Genomic DNA, 14,115 nt, shown 5'->3' with positions numbered 1-14,115 from the left:
AACAAGTTCCTTGTAGAGCCTACAAACTCATGTTGTATTGAGAAAATACACTGTTTAAGTAAGAAAAAATAAATAAATGATAGAATAGAAACAGTGCAATATACTGAATTACAGTACCTTTTAAAATGAATAAATTACATTAGTACTCCCCCTATTAGAACAAGTATACTAAGTTAGTGTCATAAAAACACTTTTTTCAAAAGGCATGTGCAACTAGGCATCAGTTAAAACAGCAGTGGCATGATTATTCTTTCAATTTGTGGGGCATTTGTCTCCCTTAAGAAATTCCAGAGCTTTTATTCAAACATGATTACAAAAGTGTATACGAGTATGTCATTGATTCAGAACTTATTACCTAAAACGTCTGTGAGGAAAACAAGGAATTCTTTTCATCTGGATCCTGACTCAGCACTTTTATCTTATTGACTTTTAGTCACTGTGTTTCTGTTTACAGCATATGAAACACTCTCACCAGAACAAAGGTCCTAGCATAGATTAAGTCAAACCACAAACTCTGCCAGATGAGGGACTAGCCGAAGCCAGAGTCCACTTGAATTGTTCACACGCTTAGAGGTCAAGTTCAGACCTGATCTGCCTGAGATTCCTTTTAACACAGATCTGTCATAGCAGGTAGCTGACAAGATTTACCTGCAAGGACCAGAAACATGCACTGTGCCATCCAGAATGCAGAAGTGCTGGATGGGGCTCATCTGATGCAGATCCTCTGGCAGGACGATGCACAGTCATTCTACCCTGCCGTGTGGCTGAGGGACAACTGCCAGTGCCCCGACTGCTACATGCATTCTGCAAAAGCGCGGAAACTTCTCGTGGAAGCTCTGGATGTGAACATTAGTATTAAAGGCTTGACGTTTGACAGAAAAAGGGTAATTATCTCAAAATCATTTCCCCCTTCTCTCCCAAGATAAAGGGGCTAGTCTCTAATAATTAAAATAATGAATTTTGTGTTCATTGATCGTATATATTATCAAGTTTGCATAGTGCTTGGTGCAAAGGAAGCATGCTCAGTAAATGAAAGAGTCTGTTATTATTCTTATTATTTTTATGACTACTATTTTTAATGAAATTTACAGTGTTGCTCATTATTCCTTCTGTGAGTGACAGCCTTGAAGACACAAACTATTTCTATAATAAAAAGAATGTTTCTGGGACTCAGTTTACTCATCTGTAAAACAGGGAATTGATTCGGAGAGAGGCTATGAGGATTCAATGAGATAACATGGGTAAAAATGTATAATGGCGTGCCAGGCATGTAGTAAGCACTCAAAACTTATACTGATTTACATACATATTTTAGTCAAATCAGTGAATAGATGTGCAAGGCTTGTTCTAGAATTCCCAAAAACATAGCTCTCAAAACCACAAACTAGATGTGGCCACCACCCTATGTTACTCTGTTCCAGATTTACTAGGATAGTTACCAGAAGAGCATACGTGACCAGCAAGGTCACCCGTCTCCCCATGCTTGTTTTCTCTCCACTCCAGGACTTTACTCCCAGGGCTCACTGCTTGCTAGTTGTGTGACCACACAAATAGTATTTGCCCTTACATTCCTCACCTGAAAAATGTGAATAATAGTAATACCTTCTCCCTTAGAATGGCATGAGGACAAATGAGTTACGTTTGTAGTGCTCACTATACAGTATGCACTCAAAATGGTGTTATTTTATATTATTATTATTATTATTATTATTATTATTATTATTATTATCTGCCTAATCACCATCATTACTATTTCTGATACTCTTGGCAGGAATATTAAGTGATGCCTAACTTCGAATCAATCATGAAAGGTTTGGAAATCAGAGGTTTAGAGAGTATAGAACAAGAACATCAGATCTAGCCAGGTTTTATTTTTTGTGTGATATTTAAGGGTCCTCAGACCTCAGATGTATCCCAGTGGCTCTCAGCTTCCTTGTTTTCCAAAAGCTTATTCTATGCCTGTGAGTATATAGGTAAAAAAATAAAAATAAAATGGATTCCTTAATTATTTTAAATAACATTCAGAAACAGGGCAATAGTGGAGAAGTGAAATATATAGAAGCATAATATACATATAGGTGATATGTGCTTTCTGTGTTATAAGGTTCATATCACGTGGCCAAATGAGCACTGCAGTGATTTTGAAGCTGACTGGCTGAAGAAAAGATGCTTTTCACAGCAGGCCAGAGAAAAACTCCAAAGAGAATTGTTTTTGCCAGGTAATGATGCCATGCCATGGTCTTCAATGTCCTTTAAAACTCATATAGTAACAAATTTGCTCAGAAGCAAATTTGTTTGTTGGTTAAAATATTATGGTAATTTATATGGAATGCTTAATGATTTACCAATAGAGATCATTTCGATAGAGATAAAAAGAAATATAGATTAGTTCTAGACATTCTAAAGAGACAGGAAGAGAAGAAGTACAGCAAGCGTGCTTCCTTGTCGTATACCACAAAACCTGGCACAGCACCGACGCTCCACAAGTGTTGGCAGCAAAGGAACAAAACAAACCAGAGGCAAACTTGCCCTTCGTAATAATTTTATCAAAGGCCAGAAACAATACCAAATCAACAAAGCAGGCATTCCTAAACTGGTAACCACAGATAAAATTATGTGATCCATGAAGCGCAGGAAATGATCTACAGCATGGAGGGTGTGTGTGTGTGTGTGTGTGTGTGTGTGTGTGTGTGTGTGTGTGTGTACAGCAAATTTGCTTGGGGAGAGTTTACATGGGTCTCAAGAGAATCTGTGACCACATAAATATTCAGAAAATCTGCAATAGATGGATTCAATAGAAAAAGAAGATTTCATTTTTGAGTGGAGAAACAAAATTAAATAAATACTTAATACAAGTAGAAAGCTCTTTTTAAAGTATGACTTTTTGGATATGTACAATAATTACAGTTCAAGCATAGAGACTGGGGAGAGGTGAGAATTGTTTATAACTCACTCTGTGTATTTTGAAGATTTGTATTATAAGACTATGTGGGTCAAAGGCAAATTCTAAAAACATGTTGATTCTTATGTATTTACTAGAGTCTTGACTTCTACAAACACATTAACAAGGCAAGTTTACCTGAACTTTCTTTTCCACTGTTAACTAGAAATATTGGACTTCTGCCCCTTCGGGCAACTGACCAGCCTTGTTGAATTTTGTAACATCTCTTCTGGGAATTGTGGGTCATACCCCAGGATAGAGACATTACCTTACTCCTTTCAAATCTGAAATTCTCAAACACATGGGGTAGCTCTCCATTGTTTTAAATACTACAGCAGTTTACTGGTCCTTGTCCTATGGTTATCAATAGGACATGATATTGTCCACTTCCAGTTCAAGCATAGTCCAGTCTTGTCAAGAACTAGGCTCCTGCATGCCCTTAGTCTCACCATTCTGACAACTGACAAGATTTTTTTTCCCCAGCACTTTCTGTCTAAACCCTCAGGAATCCATTTTCCTCTTTATCTAACCTAGTCAGCTGGTGGAATTCATATGCATATCCAGGGGAAAATGTTTTTCCTACCTTCTTACAGTGAGCGCCCTGCTAGATTCTTCAGGGAGTCGCCAGTTACATAACTGAGTAGCAAACGGGTCAAATAGCAGAATCACAAATGTATTATTATTTTGTATTTATTTTAGATTTCTTCTGGTAACCAAAATATTTTTCCTTAATTCTTCCCTAATTTTGTAATCCTGCTGGATTTTACTTTAATTTCCTTCAGCTCTTCTTTTGATTATTTCAGGGGATAAAAGCCAACTTTTTATTATTACAGCTTAAGCTCTTAAGCATTGTAAAAAGAGATGGCCACTCCCCCCCATTAATATTTCTCGATGAGTGTAGTTTATAGCTTGCATTTCTCAATACTATCAAGTAGCAGTAAAATGGAAATGATACTACACTCAGTTAAGTAGTGGAAAAAACTGGTCATACCGACAAACTGCAGTCATGAATAACATAAGGAGAACTGGCTGCTATTGAGACACTGGAAAATATTTTAATGGTTTAAAACAAGATCAGATTTTTCAAATATATTCTCAAGCTGTGCAGTTGGTGGGTTAAGAAAGAAATTAACAGGCCATTTTGGACTATTGCTTCTATGGCGTTTTGCCTATAGAATTTGACACCTTATTTCACTGCCATTGCATATTTTCAAACATTTATACTCCAGAACATGTAAACAAACTCAGCTACATTTGTGAAAGGAAGGGTTTTGATTTTAGTCCTCAGTGGCAATGGTTCCTCTTCTGCTCTTTCCTTACAGTGAGGAGAGCCTTTTAAAATCTGGAGTCAAGATGCAGACCACTTTTCCTTGATCTTCTCTTGGCACTAGATGTTGAGCTCAAAAATGAAAAGACAGATGATAATCAGCCAGAAAAAAACTCTTGTCATGGGACAGACACAGCTGGAAGGAAGACATGGATAACAATCATTCCCTCATAAATTTATGTTTAGCTGGACATATATTGGGAACCTATTTTTTGCTGGAAACTCTATAAGGAAATACCAAGTTAAAAAAAGACATGGATTCTGTCCTCCAGGATTTATCATCTAAGAGGGGACGCCAGCCATGAATACAATAAGTATAATACAATATTTTAAGTACACTACAGGATGTATAGAAGGTTAATTATAACATAGAGGAAGAAATCTGAAGAGATAAGGAAATGGTCCTCAGAAAGGAGGTGATGCTTGAGCTGGGTTTTGAAGAATCAGTTTGTCAGGCAAAGATAGAAATTCTTGACAAAGAAAAAGGCATGTGAAAAATCAAAGAAGTATAAAATAGCAGGGTAGGTTTAAGAAATAGCAATTAGTTTAATACTGATGAAGTTAAAATTGTTAGGCTACAGAGAAAAAGGAAGGGGCCAAACCATGAAGTGGCTTAAGAGCCCTACTAAGAGACTCAGTGCTAAACCCTTAGACAAGCAAGTTTTCTCATGAAGCTTAGGTATATTCCTTTCGATTAGTTCTCATGCTGATTCTATAAATCCAGAGAAATGTGTTTAAGATCTTTATAAATCTAAGAAGATTGCTTTGTTTCTTTAAAATGCATTTTACATTTTCAGAGATGCATCTTTCTGATTTTGACCAAATGCATATCATTTCTCAAATGTCTACAAGTTTGGGAATGTCTCCTTAGCTTCATTTTTCTCTTGTTGCATTTCTCCTCTCCCCCAGTGGACTCTTGTGGTTCTTGGTTTGTATTTATTTTACACAAGACAGAGGAGGGATTGGATCTCTGTTACAGAAAGGTCTCAGCCTGATCATCTGTGCTGACTGCACTGAGGAGTGACTGGGAGCCGGGGACCAGAGCAAGGCCTAGGAATGCTCCTATAAAAGATACTGAGGGCCGTCCGAGTGGCTCAGTTGGTTAAGAGCTCGCTCAAGAGTTTGAGCTCTGAGCAACAGCGGTTCAATTCCCAGCCCGAGCTGAGCTGCCACTGAGCTGCCAACAGGTGGCAGGATGGCTCAGCTGAAAAAAAAGAAAAAGACACTGAGAGCTTAAACTAGGGAGGTAGCAGAGAAGATGTGGGTAGACTTGGTATTCAAGAGAAATACATATTGACCTGTGGGGCAGGATGCTGCTGGCCCTGTTCTTTAAATCTCTACCAACTGAAAATTTGATTGTTGAAAACTAACATGTGAATGTGTCCAAACCTATGGATGAAAATTGAAGACTTTAATAACACATTGGAAATATGAAGACTTTTTATGTAATTATGTTTTAGCTTCCATGTGAAACTGACATAATTACACAGATATTTTGTGACTAACTTCAATATGCAAAATTCCCATATGTTTGATAGTACTAAAATGGAAAAAAAATCAATATACAATATGATCTTATATACATGAACCTCAAAATTTGTTCTTTTTATTAACACTCAATGTCAGAATGAATGCTTGTTTTCCGATCTCTCTCTTTGAATTGGTTCTGAAATATCTGTATATTATTCTGTGACTTTAGTCATGTTTGTGACTGCACATTGAGATTTAAAAGGTTGTAATTTGAAGACAATTTTTTTCCCGTGGAAGCGGTCTGCTCCGTCCTCTCAGCAATCCAGGGTCGAGTGCATTGCATGGTCAAAAAAGAACATTTCTTCTCAATTTGGTATGCCCCTCTTATAGCAGAGCAAATCTGTCTGCTTCCTCAGATTACAACCCTCCAGTCCACAGCCATAACTCCTTCTTTGTTCCAAAGGAGCATGCCACAGGGGGGAGTGAAAACTCTCAAGTAACTGTCAGGACCCTCTAAAATCTTTGTGCATTGCTCATGGCAAAAAAAAAAGAAAGAAAAGAAAAATAGAGAAAAACAGAGCTCCCCTTTCTTGCAGAAGGCCATATGTTTCCTTGAAGATGAGGATTTTTATTATAGTGAAAAGAACAGAGTTGTTCTGGTGCAGAGGCTCTTTTTACAGAAATTTGTCAAAAAAGCAAAAAAATCATTATTTTTCTTAATTAGCAAGTAATGTACACAATAAATATGCCTGACTCCCATGTGAGAGTTCACCGCTAAGCCTTGTCTCATCCTTCACCCATTCTTGAAACCCCGAAAGTGGGAGTCTGTAATGCAAGGCAGGCACGGAGTAAGGATATTTGTTTCACATACTGCTTGGTAATTATAAAAAGGTCTGGGAGGGATTTTTTTCAGGCTGCCTTAGAATGTCCCAACTGCATCAAGGATGCCAGGTCAGAATGGCTTCAGAACAGCTCTGTTAAAACAGCTGCATCAGAGCAATCAAGCCAGCATGTCATTTACCTAAATGTAATCCCTTCCCAGGAAAGACCAAATCAAGATTCCTCTCCTGAGGTCACCCAGGCTCACCCTCAGATACACAGGTGGGAGAACAGCTTAAAGTCATCATATGTTTAAGAAATAAGTCTCTATTCTGTTTTGCCTATTATATGTGAAATGGACCTACTGACTTTCAGGGTCTTCAGGGTTTTGATTGAATGAACATGGGCATTTTAAATGCCGGTGAGTTTATAAATGCATATTTTGCTTCATTTTTCCCTTGTGCTATATTGATGTCTTCCAGTTCTTTTCTTTTTCTGAATCACATATCATTTACTATTACACTCAATTTCTGCATTGTACTTGGTACACTTGGGCATAATATTTCAAGGTTCTAACATCCCTCGACGAGATGGGGCCACCCTTGTTCTTTCAGTGATCCCAAGTTGAAAGACTCAGCCTGAGAACTGTCCTGTAGTGCCCCACACCCTTAGCAGGTGCTACTAATCTGGAGGTTGTTCCCATAGCCATCTGCCTACTTTTTGGTTTTTCTTGTAAACTAGATACTCTTCCTTTTGCCTTTAAAAAAAAAATTCCCCATCCATATTTTAGCATGAAAACACATAACCACATGCTCAGAGATAAATACTCAACATAAGTCTATTTTACAATGGGATATATTAGAGAAATACCAAACAAAAAGCCTGTATACTATATTTATTATGTTAAAAAAATTCCTAGGTAAGAGACATTAATTATATTTTTTATCTTTTTTTCTTACCAACTTCATAAACCAAAGTATTATAATAACTTCCAATGCTCGTGCTAAATAGGGCATTCAAAAACTGGGGTCTTTAAAAAGCTAGTGTCTTGGAGAACAGCACAGGAAGATCCTGAACACATCTCCTCCTATGGACACATCAAATCTACAGCTACATACAGGTCAGTTCCCCCTGAAAAAGATCTGAAAACTAGCTGAACAGCTCCTCCACTACAAAGGATAAAAGGATCACATGGAGGAAGTAGTAGGAGAGGCAGAGTCACAGTGTCACCCAAAACCCCACCCCCAGTGGCAACCCACAGTCAGGAGGGATCTCATACACATGGAGCATCTCCCTGAGGAATGAAGGATTTGTCCCTCACACCAAGCACCCCAGTCCTTAGGACCTGAGCCAAAGAGACGAGACTAAGCAACGTCAGGCATTGTAAATCACAGAGACAGTTTTTGGCAGGCTACTACCCCAGAGCACAGCAAAGATGGAAGATATTCAGTCTTCCTGTGAAAAAGGACTATCTATTTGTCTTAAAGCACCAGTCTGAGGCACAGGCTTCAGGTTTAACACAGATCTAGAGGCTACAGAGGAGCTCTCAGGGAATGTAGGCTGGGATGCCATCTTTGTGCCCTACCATGGCCTCACTACAGCTTGCCAGTTCCTCCCAGAAAAGCTTATACTCTCATCTAAAGACCCAATTTTTGTAACTATTGCCAAGGGGACACCTCAAAATCACCTGATCTGGAGGTAAGCAGGTGTCTATATATATTTGCATACCTTAAAAGTTGCTGCCTAAGGGTCTGGCTTCCAATCACTCTAAAACTAAGAGCTGAATGAGATACCTCTCTTTGGGACACTGACAGAACTTGGCACACCCTCAACAACTGGGAATGATAAAGAATGAATCAGGCTGTTTAGATAATCACAAATGTTCAAGAGACAACCAAGAGCTAGGCAAGGTTGAATAATAAGGTTCATTGCCTACACAATGCTACTCCTTCAAGACTGAGAGAGGTTGTTATTTCACCTAATACATACAAACAAACACAGAGAGATGAGCAAAATGAAGAAATAGAGAAATATGTTTCAAAAACAAACAAGTTAAAACCCCGGGGTGGGAGGTAGGGAGAAACAATAAAATGCAGATAAGTAATTTACCTGACAAACAGTTCAAAACAATGGTCATAAAGATCTTCACCAAACTTGGGAAAAGAATGGGTGAACATAATGAGAATTTCAACAAAGAGACAGAAAATATGAGAATGTATAAAAGAGAAGTCTAAGAGCTGCAGAATACAATATCTGAACTAAAAAAAAATACACTAGAGAGTTTCAATAGCAGATGAGCTGAAGCAGAAAAAATGATCAAAGACCTGAAAGACCAGGCAGTAGGATTCACCCAAACTAAGCAGAAAAAAAAAAAATTAAAAAGTGAAGATAGTTTAAGGGGACCAATGGAACAATATCAAGCAGAATAATATTCACATAATAGCGTCCTAGGAGAAGAAAGGGAGAACAAGTCCAAACACTTATTTGAAGAAACCATGGCTGAAACTTTCCTAACTTGGACAAAAAAGGTTGACACCCAGGTCCAGCAATCGCAGAGAGTACCAAAAATGATGAACCCAAAAAGATCCACACCAAGGCACATTATAATTAAATGATAAAGATAAAGAGAAGATCTTAAAAACAAACAAAAAACTTGTTATGCACATGGGAATCCTCATAAGACTATCAGCTGATTTTTCAGCAGAAACTATGATGTCAAAAGGAAGTGTCATGATATATTCAAAGTACTAAAAGGAAAATACTTCTAACCAAGAACACTCTACCTACAAACTTATTCAAAATTGAGGGATAAAGTTGTCCAACAAGCAAAAGCTAAAGAAGTTTATTACCACTAAAACAAGCTTACAAAAAATGTTAAAGGGACTTCTTTAAGCTGAAAAGAAAAGGCACTAACTAGTAACAAGAAAACATATGAGAGTAAAAATCTCACTGGTAAAGGCAAACATATAGTAAAGGTAGTGGATTCACCACATATAAAGATAGTATGAAGGTTAAAAGACAAAAGTAGTAAAATTAATTATAACTACAATAATTAGTTAAGGGATACACAAAATAAAAAGAAGTAAAAACAATGACATCAAAAACAAAACAAATGGAAGGGGGTAAAATTGCAGAATTTTTAGAAGACTTTCAAACTTAAGTAGCTATCAACTTAGAATGGTCAATATAAACACAATTATATGTGAAACTCATGGTCACCACAATGCAAAAACCTATAGTACATACATAAAAGATAATAAGAAAGGAAATCTAAACATAACACTAAAGAAAGTCATCAAACCACAAGGGAAGAGAGCAAGAGAAGAAGAAAAAAACAGAGAGGAACTACAAAAACATCCAGAAAACAAATAACAAAATGGCAATAAGTACATACCTATAAAATAATTACTTTAAATGTAAATGAACTAAATTATCCAATCAAAAGACAAAATAACTGATTGAATTAAAAAAAATCAAGATGCATCTATATATTGCTTACAAAAGACTCACTTCATACCTAAGAACTCACACAAATAGAAAGTGAAGGGATGGAAAAAGATATTCCATGAAAATGGATATGAAAAGAATGCTGATATAGCTACAATTATATCAGACAAAATAGAATTTAAACAAAGACTATAATAAAAGACAAAAAAGGTTATCACATAATGATAAAGGGGTGAATCCAACAAGAAGACATAACATTTGTATTTATTTATGTACCCAACATAAGAGCACCCAAATATATAAAACGAATATTAACAGATTTAAGAGGAGAAATAGCAATACAATAATAGTAGGGGACTTTAATTCCTGACTTACATCAAAAGATAACTCATCCAGGCAGAAAATTAACAAGCAAACAGTGGCCTTAAACTACATATTATACCAGATGAACTTAATAGATATATAACAACATTCCATCCAAAAGCATTCCAATATATATTCTTTTCAAGTGAACATGGAACATTCCACAGGATAAATCACGTTAGGCCACAAAACAAATCTCATTAAATTTAAGAAGACTGAAATCATCAAGCATCTTTTCTGACCATAATGATATCAAACTAGAAATCAATCAGAAGAAAACTAGAAAAATAAAAAATACGTGGAAATTAGACATCATTCTACAAAACAACCAAGGTGCCAATGAAGAAATCAAAGGGAAATCAAAAAATACCTTGAGACAAATAAAAATAGAAAAACAGCATTCCAAAATCTGTAAGGTGCAGCAAAAGCAGTTTTAAGAGGGAAGTTTACAGCAATACAGGCCTACTTGTATTGTTACAAGAAAAATCTCAAACAGTCTACCTTTACACCTAAAAGAACTAGAAAAAAATAAATACATAAACAAAGCCCAAAGTGAATAAGAGGAAGGAAATAATAAAGATCAAAATATAAATAAATTAAATAGAGACTAAGAAAACAGTAGAAAAGATTAATGAAACGAAGAGCTGGTTCTTTGAAAAGGTAAACAAAAATGAGAAGACTTTAGATAAATCAAGACAAAAGAGAGTGGGCTCAAATAAATAAAATCAGAAATGAAAGGGGAGAAGTTACGACTGATACCACAGAAATACAAAGATCATTAGAGACTACCATGAACAATTACACACTAACAAATTGGACAACCTAGAAGAAAAAGATAAATTCATAACATACAATCTTCCAAGATTGAATCACGAAGAAATAAAAAATCTGAATAGACTAATTACTAGCAAGAAGATTGAATCAGTAATCAAAAGATTCAATCAGTAATCAAAAAAAATCCCAACAAACAAAACTCCAGGACGAGATGGCTTCAGTGGTAAATTCTACCAAACATTCAAAGATTTAATATGTAACCTACGCAAAACTGAATTGGGAAACACTTCTAAACTCATTTTACAAGGACAGCATTACCCTAATACCAAAACTATACAAGGACACCACAAAAAAAGAAAATTACAGGCCAATTAACTCTGATGAACATATATGCAAAAATCTTCAACAAAATGTTGGCAAACCAAATTCAACAATACCTTACAAATATACATCATGATCAAGTGGGATTTAATCCAGGGGTGCAACAATGGTTCAACATCCACAAAACACCACATTAGCAAAATGAAGGATAGAAATCATATGATCATCTCAATAAATGTAAAAAAAAAACATTTAACAAAATTCAACATCAATTTATGATAAAAACGCTTAACAAAGTGGGTATAGAAGGAACGTATCTCAACATAATAAAAGCCATATATGACAAACCCACAGCTAACATCATACTCAATAGTGAAAGTCTGAAAGCTTTTCCTCTAAGATCAGGAACAAGACAAGGATACCCACTCTCACCACTGTTACTCAATATCGTATTGGAAGTCCTCACCACAGCAATTAGGCAATAATTAAATTTAAAAAATTAATTCAAAAAAGAAGTAAAAGAAATTCAAATTGGAAAGGAAGAAGTAAAACTATCACTATTTGCAGATGATATGATACTTTCTATAGAAAACCCTAAAGACTCAACCAAAAATAACAGTTAAAACTAATAAATGAATTCAGTAAAGTTGCAGCATACAAAATTAATAACAGAAATGTGTCACATTGCCATACTCTAATAAGGAACTATCAGAAAGAAAAATTAAGAAAACAATCCCATTTAAAATTGCATCAAGAATAATAAAATGCTTAGGAATAATTTTAACCAAGGAGGTAAAAGACCTATACACTTAAAACTATAAGACTAATGAAAGAAATTGAAGAACACACAAATAAATGGAAAGATATTCCATATTCATGGATTGGAAGAATCAATATTGATAAAATGTAGATGACATAAAGCAATCTACAGAGCAATGAAATCCTTATCAAAATTCCAACAGTATTTTTCACAGAACTAGAACAATGTTTAAATAAATAAATAAAATTGTGGCCATGTGTTTTTAATTATATTTTAAAAAAGCTGGTGTCTTTAAAAGCCTTGAAAAAGTTTGAGGATATTTTTGAGAACATAAAGCAAATCTATTTCAAGGCAAAATTATTACAATTATTACAGTCCATTTCTTTTTTATATTTTTCCAACATACTTGCTACATCAAAAATTAAAGGAAATGTACTAACTTTTATAGTCTTGAAAAAATAATTTTCTGTAGTTACACTAATACAAATTTACTTCTTTTCAAAAGTAGAGTGGGCTTTCCTCAATGAGTGAAAAGCTTCCATTTCTCACAAACTAGGCTTACTTTTTCTTGCAGACCAAAAATGAGTTTATAACATTGGCAGTTAGATTTCAAATTTAGAATTCATAAATTTAGAAAATTCCAAAGTGTGGCAATTTCAAGAAGTCTGATGCTTTATATGCTGGCTTCATTTTTACTAAACCTACACGTATGTTATATATTTAGCCTGCCTTTGCTAATGCCTACACATCAGGAGACTTATCAGAAAAAAAAAAGAGGACAACTGATTTAAAAACTATTACCTCACTTCTAGTTGTACATTGCTGCTTTAAAATGGCAGAACATAGAACCATACAACTTTAATTTTAGGGTAGTAGATATCTTGATCATACTTAAGTTCCTTCTTTTAAATTTCAGTCCCAAACTTTCAAATGTGTCCATGGCAAAGAAAACTGATTATTTTTTCATTAAAAATAATTTCTATCCCTATAGTAAAAAATAATTGATTTTTAAATTGTTGCTATTTATACATTCTGTTGATTCGAGTGATTTCTAGTTGAACAAATTAAATATTTTTAAACCTCTGCTCCATTCAATGAATTCTCTGACTTTGCTATATTCTTTTTCTCAAAATTCTATATTTTTCTCAGTCTGTAAACTTGCTTTTAATCAAAATCAAAAGAGCAGTGCAGCAGTGATGTTGAGTGCTCTTGACCCTAGGTGTTGGTAGGCCTGTGATCTTGAGCAAGTTACTTAACCTTTCTATGCCTTCAAATCTTTGTCTGCACAATAGAAATAATATCTACTTAACTTCTTGAGTAGTGCAATGTTGAGTGAAGGGCAATGGCACACTTTACACATTAACTCACTTAATCTTCACAAGGTTTCCTTGAAGGCAGTTGTAAATAACTGCAGACACCAGCGCTGAGAAGCTTCTTGACTGTCTGGAGCAGTATATCCTTATACCAAAAAATAAAATAAAATAAAATGCTATTCCTTTCTCCTTTCCCCTCATTGGCAATCAACTTTCCAAGCACATTGTCTGTTTGTACAGAGAAGACTGATACTCAACAGATTATAGGGGGAAGAGATTGTATAGGTTGCCTCTTGCCAACAATTTAGTTGGAGCCTTTTATCATCTCATGTCTGGTTGCTGAGAAAAACATTCCAGGAGGAAGCAGGGTCTCTAAGCACAACTTCAATGGGGTATAATGGAAGTTTCTAGACCAGAATAAATTGATCAAGCAAAATATATGATGGACAGCCAAAGGGGGGATTTAGCTTGGAGCAATAAGAAAAAATGAGAAAAACCAAAGGAAAACTGAACCTCTGGTGGGAGCAAATGGTCTTAGACAGTCCTGCTCCACACACTGTCATTCCCATCTCAGTTGATG

The 14,115-nt window shown here is 35.5% G+C and overlaps 1 protein-coding gene and 1 long non-coding RNA gene across 5 annotated transcripts in view; one reads left to right on the top strand and one right to left on the bottom strand.

Annotated features, from left to right (window-relative positions):
• Positions 1 to 14,115, bottom strand: part of LOC109373327 (uncharacterized) — a 436,631-nt gene that overhangs the window by 234,777 nt on the left and 187,739 nt on the right. The window lies entirely within an intron of this gene.
• Positions 1 to 14,115, top strand: part of BBOX1 (gamma-butyrobetaine hydroxylase 1) — a 68,681-nt gene that overhangs the window by 16,529 nt on the left and 38,037 nt on the right. For all 3 annotated transcript variants that reach the window (XM_019627096.1, XM_019627094.1, XM_019627095.1), the window contains exons 2-3: positions 631 to 884; positions 2,105 to 2,219. In XM_019627096.1, the coding sequence (XP_019482641.1) occupies positions 666 to 884; positions 2,105 to 2,219 (334 nt within the window). In that variant the 5' untranslated portion in view covers positions 631 to 665. The remainder of the gene's footprint in view (positions 1 to 630; positions 885 to 2,104; positions 2,220 to 14,115) is intronic.

Source organism: Hipposideros armiger, unplaced genomic scaffold, assembly GCF_001890085.2.
Source record: "Hipposideros armiger isolate ML-2016 unplaced genomic scaffold, ASM189008v1 scaffold_707, whole genome shotgun sequence".
Classification (NCBI taxonomy): Eukaryota; Metazoa; Chordata; class Mammalia; order Chiroptera; family Hipposideridae; genus Hipposideros; species Hipposideros armiger.
Note: the sequence above shows the minus strand (reverse complement) of the source record. Positions and strands in the feature narration are given on the sequence as shown.